Here is a 14162-nt window from a genome sequence, read left to right on the forward strand (position 1 = left end):
ATTAAAATATTAAAATTACGAGCTGGGTGTAAAAAAAAAAAATTGTTTAAAAAAAAAGAGTTAAATCTAAACACTGAATTAAAAAGAAAAAAAATCATCAAAGTTAAAACTAAACGACATCGACACAGCTTTATGTGTATTTAAGGAAAAAAAGCAAAATTATTTCACAGCTCGAACTTTTTCACAAATTATAAACAAAAAAAAAAAATAAAATCCTCAAAAACCGTACTATTCCAACAAAGCTTGGCCGGTTAATCTCACCTGATTAACTAATTTAATACTGACATCGGATGTTCGTGAACATTACGAATAACTGGTACCTACAGCACAGGACCAGCCTGATGCAAACTTAGGTATTAATATTTATATAAAATCGTGTGTATTTCACGATCATCCGAATATGATCCTTGATATTAGTATTAATCAACTAACCGGTGTCTCGACTAAGCTTGAAGTTTCCGAGAGCATGTTAGTGGAACCTAGGACTTGTGCCATTGAATTCCAGGTGGGATTAAGAGCTTTGCGAACTTTCTTATGAGGTAATGCGTTTTCTTTGCCTGTCGCGCAATGTAACCCGTTTTGTTTCCTCTTACTTACGTAACCGCTATCGTGGGTATCGGTATCCTGTATACAATACTATTCGTTAAGCCTATAACTGAGTTTTTTTACATCTTCATTCCACCTTCCAACCAAAATATACCTGATTGGTGGCCAATGATCGACAGTCGGTGAAATCTGATAAATCTTGTTCTCTTTTGATCAAGTCGGTGATATCGTCGATCGAACGATTCGGTGACTGGGCCTGAAATAATGATAAAATTAAACCCACGTGTCTCGAATGGGGAATAAAAATCATGCTGTTTCGTTACTACTAACCAATGGTTTATAGCCAAACTCGGCTAGAGCTTTTTTAAACGGTGTAGGTGTATGCGGATCTGTTTGATATTTTATGGACGGTGGAGGAGTAACGCAGTTTCGTTCGGGTTCGTCTTCTTTTTCGATTTTGATATTCATATTGATCGGATTCGGCGTGACGAGAACACCTGGGCTGTTTTTATCCGTGTTTTCTTCGTTCGTTTGCAGCAGACGACGACTGACCGGAGTTGATGCCAGACTCACGTCGAACGATAAATTCAAACTTGGACTATTCAAGAACTGGCGAAAAAGAAATACGAGTAAATTAGTTGTTGACTTAAAAAAATAGGAAACTAGTCGTGAGCATTTTTACAACGAGTTACTCACTTGAGACGGACTAAAAGGTAATTGTTTTACTGGAGTGGTGAATTTGATCGGTGTTTTTGGTATATTCAATAAGAACGACCCTGGTTTGCTTTCATGCTGAAATAAAATACGAGAATGTTATTAATAAACGTATCGGTTTCTAGGTACGATACACAAATTACACAAGTAACGCAAACGTACCAAGCTAACATCGTTGACATTTTTATCCGGAGACAAATCCAAAGACTGGGATAAGCTTCTTCTACGTACAGCTCGTAGATTACATCTTCTTAAAATATGAGGTGGCGTGTTTAATTGCTTTATTAAATCTTGCTGGTAACCTTTTTTCTCCGGAGTCATGCTGTGTGGTAAGATGTATTCTTCTTGCGAACTCAACAATCCTGATACGTTCAATTCGCCGAAACCTTCGTCGGGTGAATTAAACATGTTGATCGGTCTATAGTCGGGATTCTCGTTCACGATGAAATTCGTATCGATGTTGCAATATCTGTAAAAAAAAAAACACGAGGAACAGAGCTCGATTAGATGATGGATATCTTCGATGGACACGATGGAGTTATTAGGACCGGATACTGATTTAGAGGGCGCTAGTGAGCTGCTGTAATGTTTACATTTTCGTACGGGGCTTTGGGCTTTTCTTATCAGCGTTTACAAAAATATTAATTTTCGAGGGTTGAAAGTGAAAAAATAATTCGATTTACAGCTTTTTGCTATATTTCATTAAACTTCTAGCTGATTCACCATCAACTATCGAAAAATTAAAATTAAAAATTAGATCAGGTACATTGATTTCATAATTTAGTGATGGTGGAGAATGTTCATTATTAGGACTAATTTCTTTTTTCTCAATTAATTTTAAATCGAATTAAAATAAAATTGAATGAAATTTTTTCATTTTTTTTGTTTCTTCTGAATTCAGAGAATTTATATCTTCAAAAAAGCTTTTGAAAAAGTCAAAAAAATGAAACCTTTGGCTAGCTTTTAGCTTTTAAATGAAGCTTGCAAACTTTTAGCTTTTGACTTAGTGCAAAAATCTGTCCAGCTTTCGGCTAGCTTTTCGTCCCTGGTCCGAATGATGGAGTAGTTTTTATGGTGGTTTTATGGTGGTATGCTTACTTTAGGGCACTGCTGAATGAAGGAGACGTCACCAAAGGTACGCTGGCTGGCCTAGGAGGTGATTCGAAGTTAGTATTTAAATGGTAACCGTACTTTGTCATGTTTTTCTGTTCACATGATATCGAAGGAGTAGCTGGAGGAGGTATATTCACGACGACATAATCGGACGTAGGAGGAGGCTGTTGCTTTGTTGGAGATTCTTGATCGTAGCTCGGTACGTGCCAATTGTTGAACTGAAACAAGTCATCATATTAACTCATCTCGAATGCTCAATATATTCGTTATAATGTAACTCATTTCAAGGGGAAAAAACAATACATTTCTAAAAAAATCGTCATTCAAATTCAAATAATCATTTTGAAACCAAAATAATCAAACTCTTCACATAAAAAACATCAAGTTTTTACACATCAAAATACAAATTTCTGAAAACTTGACCCCAAAAATATCCTTCTAATTGCCTCGATCACTTTTGAATCATTTCCAACACATTAGGCGAAGTGTTTCTCTCCCTCCCCACAAGGTTTAAACAGATCAAAGAATTTTCAATCTTAAAACCAAAAATAAAAAATCATTTGGAAATTTTTTTTCAATTTTTCAATAATTTAGACCAATTAGAAAAAAATTGTAATCAACAATTTTATTTTTTTCAAGTAGGAATTTTTGCTATTTTTTGAATAATTTTCAACAACAGGATATTTTGGTAAAGATGCTTTTTTGTTGATTTTCAAAATTAAAATGTATGCCTAAATTCTTAATTGAAATTTTCATTTTTGAGAATTTTGAAATAGCAGCCACCAAATACTTCAAGGTATCGATTCGATTTCTAACCAGATAAAAATCAACATTCTACGACCCATTAAACATTTGCTTTTTATTTTCTTTGCCTACGTTATACTCATACACCTAAAATATATCGATCAACCTACTTCGGCATGACTATCAGACTGATATTCGTTTTTCCTATTCAATTCAGCTTTCGTCTTATGAATAACATCTTGTAAATTCTGTTGAGCTGCTGTTAGATGAGATCTGCACTGCGTCATTCTTCTAGGTATAAGCCTACTGGCACCTCTGCCACTGTCGTTTTTCTCATCTACGTCGTATTTTCTTCTCATCGTCGAATTCCAGTGATTTTTGATTGCGTTATCGGTTCTAGAAGAAGGGTAAAATATCACAATTAAGTACAATACGATCTCTTATTATTATTATTTGTGGTCAGTGGGCTTCTTTGGGGGGCCCTTTAATTCTCAAAAATTGTACCCAGGTCCGTAATTTTTTGTACCCCTTTTTGTACCCCAAACATCAGGAAAAATAGATTTTCGCCATACTCGTAGTTTAATAAGTCGTCTCTTTGTTTCAAAATATTGACAAACAAAGGTCCTGTAAATTTACGTCGATTCTCAACAAAATAGTTGAGAAGTGCCCACTTTTTGTCAAAATTGTCAGTGTCAATTTTTGAGAAAATTGCCAAAAATGTGTCCAGCAGCTGCCAAATTTTGGTAAAATTGTCAAAAATGTGTCAAAATTTGGTAAAATAGTCAGAAAGTGTCAATTCTTGGTACAATAGGCAAGAATGTGAAACTTCACATAGAATAGTCAAACAGGGTCAATTTTTAATAAAATTGTCAAAAAGTGTCAATTTTTGGTGAAATAGCTCAAAAATTGGCAAAAAAAGTCAACATTTGATAAAATTGTCAGAAAGTGTCAATTTTTGGAAAACGAGCCAACAAGTGTCAATTTTTGAGCAAATTGCCAAAGATGTGTCAAGCTGCGGAATTTTGGAAAAATTGTCAAAAATGTATCAAAATTTGGTAAAATAGTGAGAAAGAGTCAATTCATGGTAAAATATGCAAAAATGTGCAACTTCAGGTAGAATAGTCAAACAGGGTCAATTTTTAATAAAATTGTCAAAAAATGTCAATTTTGGTAAAATAGCCCAAAAATTGGCAAAAAGTGTCAACATTTGGTAAAATTGTCAGAAAGTGTCAATTTTTGGAAAACGAGCCAACAAGTGTCAATTTTTGAGCAAATTGCCAAAGATGTGTCAAGCTGCGGAATTTTGGAAAAATTGTCAAAAATGTGTCAAAATTTGGTAAAATAATGAGAAAGAGTCAATTCATGGTAAAATATGCAAAAATGTGCAACTTCAGGTAGAATAGTCAAACAGGGTCAATTTTTAATAAAATTGTCAAAAAATGTCAATTTTGGTAAAATAGCCCAAAAATTGGCAAAAAGTGTCAACATTTGGTAAAATTGTCAGAAAGTGTCAATTTTTGGAAAACGAGCCAACAAGTGTCAATTTTTGAGCAAATTGCCAAAGATGTGTCAAGCTGCGGAATTTTGGAAAAATTGTCAAAAACGTGTCAAAATTTGGTAAAATAATGAGAAAGAGTCAATTCATGGTAAAATATGCAAAAATGTGCAACTTCAGGTAGAATAGTCAAACAGGGTCAATTTTTAATAAAATTGTCAAAAAATGTCAATTTTGGTAAAATAGCCCAAAAATTGGCAAAAAGTGTCAACATTTGGTAAAATTGTCAGACATTGTAAATTTTTGAAAAAATATTCAAAAAAGTCAATTTTTGGAAAAACTGGCAAAAAAAAGTCCATTTCTAGTAAAAGTGTCAACATTTTGTACAATTGTCAAAAAGAGACAGTTTTTAATAAAATTGTCAAAAAGTGCTAATTTTTGTTAAAATATCTCAAATATTGTCAAAAAGGGTCAACATTTAATGAAATTGTCAAAAAGTGTCAACATTTGGTAAAATTGTCAGACAGTGTCAATTTTTAGTGAAATAGTCAAAAATTGGCAAAAAGTGTCAACATTTGGTAAAAATGTCAACATTTCATACAATTGTCAAAAGTGTCAATTTTTAGTAAAATTGCCAAAAAGAGTCAGTTTTTAATAAAATTGTCAAAAAGTGCTATCTTTTGGTAAAATAGCCCAAAGATTGTCAAAAAGTGTCAACATTTAATAAAATTGTCACAAAGTGTCAACATTTAATAAAATTGTCACAAAGTGTCAACATTTAATAAAATTGTCACAAAGTGTCAACATTTGGTAAAATTGTCAGACAGTGCCATTTTTGGTAAAATAGTCACAAAGTGTCAACATTTGGTAAAATTGTCAGACGGTGTCAATTTTTAGGGAAATAGTCAAAAATGAGTCGGTTTTTGGTAAAACTTTCAGAAAGTGTAAATTATTGGAGAACGAGTGAAAATGTCTCAGTTTTTGGTAAAATTGTCAAAAGTGTCAATTTTTAGTAAACGTGTCAAAAAATGTCAATTTTTGGTAAAATTGCCAAAAAGTGTCAACGTTTGGTAAAATTGTCAAAAAGTGTCAATTTTTGGAGAAAATAATTAAAAATGTGACAATTTTTGGTAAAACTATCACAAAGTGTCAACATTTGGTAAAATTGTCAGACAGTCTCAATTTTTGGTAAACTAGATCAAAAATTGTCAAAAAGTGTCAACATTTAATAAAATTGTCACAAAGTGTCAACATTTAATAAAATTGTCACAAAGTGTCAACATTTAATAAAATTGTCACAAAGTGTCAACATTTGGTAAAATTGTCAGACAGTGCCATTTTTGGTAAAATAGTCACAAAGTGTCAACATTTGGTAAAATTGTCAGACGGTGTCAATTTTTAGGGAAATAGTCAAAAATGAGTCGGTTTTTGGTAAAACTTTCAGAAAGTGTAAATTATTGGAGAACGAGTGAAAATGTCTCAGTTTTTGGTAAAATTGTCAAAAGTGTCAATTTTTAGTAAACGTGTCAAAAAATGTCAATTTTTGGTAAAATTGCCAAAAAGTGTCAACGTTTGGTAAAATTGTCAAAAAGTGTCAATTTTTGGAGAAAATAATTAAAAATGTGACAATTTTTGGTAAAACTATCACAAAGTGTCAACATTTGGTAAAATTGTCAGACAGTCTCAATTTTTGGTAAACTAGATCAAAAATTGTCAAAAAGTGTCAATTTTTGGAGGAGGAGTCAAAAATGTGCAATTTTTGGTAAAATTGGCAAAAAGTGTCAACATTTGGTAAAATTGCCAAAAAGTGTCATTTTTGGGAAAATAGTCAAAAATGTATCAATTTTTGGTAAAATTACCAAAAAGTGTCAACATTTGGTAAAATTGGCAAAAAGTGTCATTTTTGGTGAAATTGCCAACATATGACAATTTTTTGTGAAATAGTCAAAAAGTGTCAATTTTTAGTAAAATTGTCAGTGTCAATTTTTAGTAAATTGTAAAAGTAAATTGTTAAAAAATATTCATTTTTGTCAAATTGTCAAACAGCAGTCCTGTTTTTGGCAAAATTGCCCAAAAATCCTGTTTTTTCCAAAAATTGTCGAATAATTACAGTTTTTTATCAGGGTCAATTTTTGGCGATTCAAGTAGTAGTTTTTTGATAAAATAACAAGTCAAATAGTCGTCATTTCTGTCAAAATTTCTAAAAAATTTGTGCTTTTTCTGCTAAAACGTCTAAAAAGCATTGATCGTTGCCTTACTTACCTAAAAAGTCCTTTTTTTGTTTCAAAGTTTGCCAAACAGAAGTCCTATTTTTTACAAAATTGCTTGAAAACGTCTTTTTTTAAATCAAATTTCATCCCCTCCCCCATTCTTTCATTTTTTTCCAATTTTTATGGCAATTTTTCGATATTTTTGATATTTTCTTTGAGAGCTCAGCATGCCCCTATAATAAAAAAGTCCTGCTTGTGACGATTATCGACAACGTACCTTCCAGGCAGCAATTTGGCGATCTTGGCCCACTGATTGCCCCATTTAATATGAGCATTGTAAATTATCCTATCCTCTTCTTCCGTCCAGGCGGTCTTTTTGATATTCGGATTCAGATGATTATGCCACCGTTCTCGACACTGTTTTCCGATTCTACCCTTTAGATGTCTGGCTATCAAGGTCCATTTTTTCGGTCCGTATTTTTCGACCAGTTCTAACACCATGTCGTCTTCCTCTTTAGTCCACGGTCCTTTTACCAGCTCCGGATTGACAACTTTTTGCCACCTTTGCTGACATTGGATGTCTGACCTATCCGGGAAATGTTTGGAAATAAGGTCGAACCTTTCGTTATATTCTTCGACGAGCTGTTTCAATTTAGCGTCCTATAAAATAAAATTATATCAATATATATTGCAAAATAAATTCTCGAGAAAAAAAAAACCGTTTCCATTAATCCTTCCAAAAGATAGAAAAAAAAAACTCGTTCATTTAAACACGTATCTTTGAGAGTAATAATAATGTTACAGCATTAGTACACACGAACCCTTCGGTGATCTTTTTTATATCAAAAGGTACCACGAACATTACCTACGTACGATTTAAGAAAGCAAAACCTCGTACATAGTCATACCCGGAGCCTTATTTCGTAATTCTTTTGTATTACGCAATCATTTCAAAGGGTTGCTTTTTTATTCTGACCCTTCTCTGAAAAGTGAAGAAATATCTCGCGGAGAAAAAACCCCCGTCGTCGATGAAGAGGGTCCTTTATATGAAATTTTACGCTTCTGTGTGTACATGTACGACACGTCTCAAGTAACTAATACCAATTATGCAATGACCATGTATGTAGAAAAAAATGGCGCTTTTTCACCGTATCGTCGCGTTTATTTATGTATTTTTTTCATCATCTTTTCAATCTTGTAATAGGCTATTCGTAGAGGTAATTAATCTCTATAGTCGTACCTCTTCTTTGGTCCACCTTCCTTTGTTGATCACACCCGAAGTGGTGGCCCTTCCTCTTGACTGGCCAGTTTGCGACGCAACTGACCAGCTACTGGTAACTCCATCTCCACCGTTCGAATCATCCGTTAATTCATCTTCGCTGGTGCAACTATCTTCAAAGCTAGATCTAGATCTGTGAAAAACAAAAAAATAAAGCAGAAAGGATTAGACTTGACGCAATCGAGATCAGCGAATCGAAAAAACAAGTTATTTATTTAATCGAAAGAGTAGGTACATAAAGGATAGTTTCGTTCTCTTCTTTTTATTGCGGATAAATAATTCCCAGGTATCCAAAAGGGTTTTGAAAAGTATCATGGGTTAGTTCGATATGGATAATGGGTATTGAAAAAAAAATAGGCTTCATAAAAAAGAATTTTGCACTAGAATTCCAGTGATAGAGATTTCTCAAAGAATGCTCGAATTGAGAAGTCAAATACCTGGAAAACACGTCATTTTTTACACCATTTACTCGAAGCAATAGAATGTTAGTTATCCTAGTTCCAGGTAGTGACTTTTTTTCTTTCCTCGAATATGAAAATATGCTCCGGATGGCGGATATCCGGAGTAAAGGGTGAGAAATTGCGGAAAACATGCGTCCCCTTGCAACAGGAATATTGCAAGGTAAGATTACCAATACCATGACGGTGAATTAAATCTGTACTTCAAAGAATTTTTAGCGCTGGGCGTCAATTATTTCAGACTGATTCATTAGAAACGATGGTGAGAGGGGGGCATATCACAATCAATGTGCTTCGCAGACTAGAAAATTGGAATTTAAATTTTTGATCGATTCAACATCTTAAGAGGCTAAAGTTCGTATCATTTTTTCCTCTTGTTTCTTTTCTCTCATTTCCCAAATTCACAAAAATCACAGCGAAAAATTTGTTACAACATCCAAATTTGATGATTCTGGGATAAAAATCATAATTCGCAGGTACATAGAAAGTTTTTTCTAATTTTCATTCATTTTTTTAGGAAAAATAAATCAACTCATTTTTATTCGACACCTTTCAGCCCCCCCCCCCGCCCCTCCAACTCTCACTAAGGACACTAACTGATAGCACTAGAAGCACAGTAGAGATTTGACCTTTACAATAAGGTCATATTCGAGTCATCTATCTTTGAAAACACATCAAACATGGTGAATATTTTTAAATTTTTGAGTTCAAAAGAGATAATTCCAGCATATGACAATTGGAATAATTGCCCTTCCCCCTCCCCCTCCATCCTCTGGGACAACTTTTTTCTCAAATGGAATGACCGAAATCGCAGATTTGGATTTCCCACAATTCAACTGCTAAAGTTCATTTTTTCGATTTTTGGTGAATTTTTGATAATGAAATTTGAACTAAAATTGAGGGAAGAAAATCAAAATTTCACCAAAATGACCTGGGAAGCTGAAATTTGGAAGTTACTTGGTTTTCGACCACCTAAATGGATTAGAAAGAGTTTCAATCCGTTATGGGCGGTTTTTGGAGCCTCCAGAAGATTTTTGAAACTTAAAATTTACACAAAATTTCATCAAAATGCAGCTGGAAAGCCAAAATTCATTCTATAAAGTAATTTTACTACGCCACGAAATCGACTGCACGTTGATTTCAATTCGTTATATAGCCTCCAGCGACTTTTTGGAAATTACTGGAGCCTCCAGCAAGTTTTTCAATGCTGGAAATTTCCATAAAATTTTACCAAACAGAGCTGGAATTTAAAATTAACTCTGTACTCCAATTTCAACACGTTATCAGGTCAATTGCAGGTGGATTCAAGTTATTTTGGAGCCTCCAGCGAATTTTTGAAAATTCTTGGAGCCTACAGCAGGATTTTTGGAGCTTGAAATTTCCATAAAATTTCATCAAATGGAGTTAGACTGCCGATATCAAGTCGTTTTGGAACATCCTGCGACTTTTTGGAAATTACTGGAGCCTCCAGCAAGTTTTTCAATGCAGGAAATTTCCATAAAATTTTACCAAAAAAGAGCAGGAATCCAAAATTTACTCTGCAGTCCAATTACAACACGCTATCAAGCCGACAAGGGGTGGATTCAAGTTATTTTGGAGCCTCCAGCTACTTTTTGAAAATTCTTGGAGCCTCCAGCAGATTTTTGAAGCTTGAAATTTAATCAAAATGGAGTTAGACATCCATATCAAGTTGTTTTGGAGCATCCTGCAACTTTTTGGAAATAACTGGAGCCTCCAGTAAATTTTCAATGCTGGAAATTTCCATAAAATTTTACCAAAAAAGAGCAGGAATCCAAAATTTACTCTGCACTCCAATTTCAACACGCTATCAAGTCGACAGGGGGTGGATTCAAGTTATTTTGTAGCCTCCAGTGACTCTTTGAAAATTCTTGGAGCCTCCAGCAGATTTTTGAAGCTTGAAATTTCCATGAACTTTCTAACTTTCATCAAATGAAGTTGGACAGCCGAAATCGAGTCGTTTTTGAGCCTCCAGCGACCTTTTGAAAATCCTTGGAGCCTCCAGCAGATTTTTGAAACTTGAAATTTCCAAAAAATTTCATAAAATGGAATTGGACAGCCAATATCAAGTCGTTTTGGAGCATCAAGTGACTTTTTGGAAATTACTGGAGCCTCCAGCAAATTTTTCAATACTGGAAATTTCCATAAAATTTTACCGAAAAGAGCTGGAATCCAAAATTTACTCTGCATTACAATTTTAACACGCTAATCAAGTCGACTACTGGTGGATTCAAGTTATTTTGGAGCCTCCAGCGACTGAAATTCACTCTGCAAGCTAATCTCGAGTTTCAAAAAATTTACTGGAGGCGCCAGTAACTTCTAAAAAGTTGCTGGAGACTTCAAAATGAATTGAAATATACCTGGAGTCAAAGTCAACTTTCTAGGTGAATTTGGTTAAATTTTGATTTTTTTTCTTATTTCTGGCTTAAATTCGATTTTCAAAAATTCATCAAAAATCGAAATAGGACTATAGCACTTGAAATTTTGGCTGGTGTTGAAAAAAAAATAAGCACAATTAGTTGCAGGATTTTCAAAGGAGCCTCGAATTTAAGAGTATCGTTTCGAGACATAAAAAACACTAAAATTTTCATTCAACAATTTTCACTCACTAAAATGTGTATTATTTAATAATTTTTTCCCAGAAAGCAAAGTTTTTGATATTTTTTCTTTTTTAATGGAAAATTACTTCATTTCAATAATAAAAAATACCCCATTTTGGTGATAAAAAAAAATCATCACAAAACTCTCTTCATATCATCATTTTATCATCATTCAAATCTGCTGAAAAATAAAATGGTACTCTGAACTTGATAACACCGTATGCTTTAAAATGATTACTGTTCTGGTCATCTATTACTTCTGTGTTTTTAATACCGCAGGCCAAATATCTCATCGAGAGAAATGTACCTAAAACAGCATCTGCTCTGTGATGGATGCAATGGGCATGACCACCCCAACAAAGTGAAAATTTCGCGCCAACACCCCTATCGAAAACTCACTCGGTGGGAATGCATTAGGTAATACGTAGATGGGTGCACATAAAACAGAATAGGTATTTAGAGTCGCGGTTTATTCATTTATCAATTTCTACATAAATCGTAATAGGAAGAAGTACAAGTACATAGGTACCTCTGAAATGGTCGACATGGTTAATACTCTGTACGTCTGTACACATGTCTCGCGTATTATACGGAGGTAAACTAGTGGAGAGTTCAATTACACCCTCCTATGCTTGGTCTACTCGTAAAACGCATTTCGGGGCCGGTTTTGATTTCGCGAGAGCGAAGAAAAAGAAAGGACGATGACGCGACGACGACGGGAAAGCAAAGCAAGAGGTAAAGGTAAACGTGAATCGTGGTATTACCTGCGAAAGGATCTACACAGATGCGGTATTTGCATTAGAATAAATAGAATGTACCTTTACATTACGCGAGCTCGATGCCGGTGTTTTTTTTCCCTATCGTATCGAAATTTATAGGAGCCCTTTGCAATCGGCTGCAGTCGACCATCGGTGGGAAAAGTTCTCACGAGAGATTGTGGGTCTCGTCAGAGGAGGTTGATGGCTCGTGTAGGTATCTTATGGGTTGTTTATATTCCTATATAAATGTGCTTTGGTTCCGGTCGCTGTACCTACGATGTATTTTTATTTACCTATGCCAGGTATTGAGGGTGTTTTTTTTTTACTATTTCACGTATGTATGAAGTGAACTAGTTTTTTTCTCTTCTACCTGTGTACATCACGTGGGAATTTATTTTTTTTTTTGTTTCGATTAACACGTTTTGATCTCTTCATGAATATATTAATTGTCTTTCCATTTAATGAAATTTTGGGAAATTTCAAGTTTCAAAAATCTACTGGAGGCTCCAGTAATTTTCAAAAACTTGCTGGAGGTTCCAAAACGACTTAAAATCCACTTGCAGTTGACTTCGTAGCGTATTGAAATTAGTTTGCAGAATGAATTTTGGCTTTCAAACTCCATTTGATGAAATTTTGTGAGAATTTCGAGTTTCAAAAATTTGCTGGAGGCTCCAGAACTGCTCAAAACGGGTTGAAACAATTTCCAATCAATTTGGCATGTCGAAAATAGAGTATACACCAAATTTCAGCTTTCTTGGTCAATTTTGTAAGATTTTGATTTTTTCCCTCATTTTTGGCCTAAATTGGATTTTCAAAAATTCATCAAAAATCGAAAAAAGTACTTTATCACTTGAAATTTTGGCTGGTGATGAATTGTTGCACGCTCTTTCGATCTGGCTGATCTGTCAATCAAAATGGCCACCATTTTGAACGTAGGGCCACTTTCTTTTGGGACAAGGGGTAGCAAAATGTTCCTTAGGACTCCCCCTCACCAGCCAAAATTTCAAATGTTTTTTTTTCACAGTTGTAATTTTCCCAGACTTAATTTCGTTTTCCTGTCACTACTGCGTTTTTTCGAAATGCACAAACTGAATTAATTTTTCAAACGAATAGCTCCATATTATTCGTATAATCTCGCCATTGTGCATCGTGAGATCATAATGGGTATCAATGACACTTGTCGATCATCTTCGCGAACCGGTTTCTCGCCGTAATTAAAATTCAATATTCTCGAAATAATAATTGAATTTCACCTAATGAAGCGGGTAACTGTTTCACAGAATGGTTGACGAAAAAGAAAACCGGTTCGAAAGAAGAAAAAAAATTATAAAATGTACTTAGTTCCTGTGGGTAATTACCAGCAGAAGTACATTCGACTACTCGTATATGTAAAAGGTAGCGCTACCTCGCGTCCGGCCCAAAACCGAAGGAAACATCTCACCATCGACTTGGAGCATTTTTCGAAGATTTTTGAACCAGAGAAAGAAATAAAAAGCCGGCGCGCTTTCTACGCTCCATAATCCGGAAATTCTTTTTGGAAAATTTAAATCGTGTAATTGTTAGTTGGAGAAGGAGGTCGTCTACCATGTATCCGGTTGTTCGTTAGTAATTTCCAAGCTATAGAGCTTAAAGGGAAGCTTCCGAACCTTTCTTTCATTGTTGATACGTGTGTAATACGTAGGTAAGCAATTGTAAAGGCAGGATATTTGTAATTTCATGTTCCAGGTACTCTCTCGCATCTCATGCTCTGTAGGTACGCAGAGAGGTGTACTTTATACTCACTCGACTTACTGGAGATTTTTTTCTATCCCCTTTGGCCATATTTGATGTTTTTCCTCTTCAAAAAAGATGGATGCTTTGGTACGTAAAAAAGGGATGTTTTAGTCGAATGATTGTGTACCATATGGTTTCCATCATCATATAGATAGGTATCTCTGTACGAGAAGATGAATTTTCATAACGCACATATGCTGTATGTATGCGTTTTGCGGATGAGTTGGTTGTGTTTTTGTTTTGTTTGCAAGTTTCCTCAAACACGTGGAAAAAATGGCGCGAAATTGTTTCATTAAAAAGACCTCTAGATGTACTCGAATGTTTTAGATATAAATTTTAATCAAGTGTAGGATTTTAAAGCGACGTGGTTACGCTTATGTGAACATAATATAGAATTCTTGAAGAAATACCCCCTTATGTACGTACAAGTTGCCGTGTATCCGGGAAATGGATA

General features: G+C 34.5%; 1 protein-coding gene across 5 annotated transcripts in view; it reads right to left on the reverse strand.

Annotated features, from left to right (window-relative positions):
• The window catches only part of LOC135837832 (myb protein-like), a 45078-nt gene that overhangs the window by 20643 nt on the left and 10273 nt on the right, over positions 1 to 14162 (reverse strand). For 4 of the 5 annotated variants that reach the window (XM_065353228.1, XM_065353229.1, XM_065353231.1 and 1 more), the window contains exons 2-10: positions 8063 to 8234; positions 7100 to 7482; positions 3288 to 3513; positions 2359 to 2591; positions 1423 to 1729; positions 1243 to 1338; positions 877 to 1155; positions 701 to 802; positions 433 to 636 (exon numbers count right to left, since the gene is read on the reverse strand). In XM_065353228.1, the coding sequence (XP_065209300.1) occupies positions 433 to 636; positions 701 to 802; positions 877 to 1155; positions 1243 to 1338; positions 1423 to 1729; positions 2359 to 2591; positions 3288 to 3513; positions 7100 to 7482; positions 8063 to 8234 (2002 nt within the window). The remainder of the gene's footprint in view (positions 1 to 432; positions 637 to 700; positions 803 to 876; positions 1156 to 1242; positions 1339 to 1422; positions 1730 to 2358; positions 2592 to 3287; positions 3514 to 7099; positions 7483 to 8062; positions 8235 to 14162) is intronic. The other variant, XM_065353227.1, reaches the window with a different exon arrangement.

Source organism: Planococcus citri, chromosome 2 (assembly GCF_950023065.1).
Source record: "Planococcus citri chromosome 2, ihPlaCitr1.1, whole genome shotgun sequence".
Lineage (NCBI taxonomy): Eukaryota > Metazoa > Arthropoda > Insecta > Hemiptera > Pseudococcidae > Planococcus > Planococcus citri.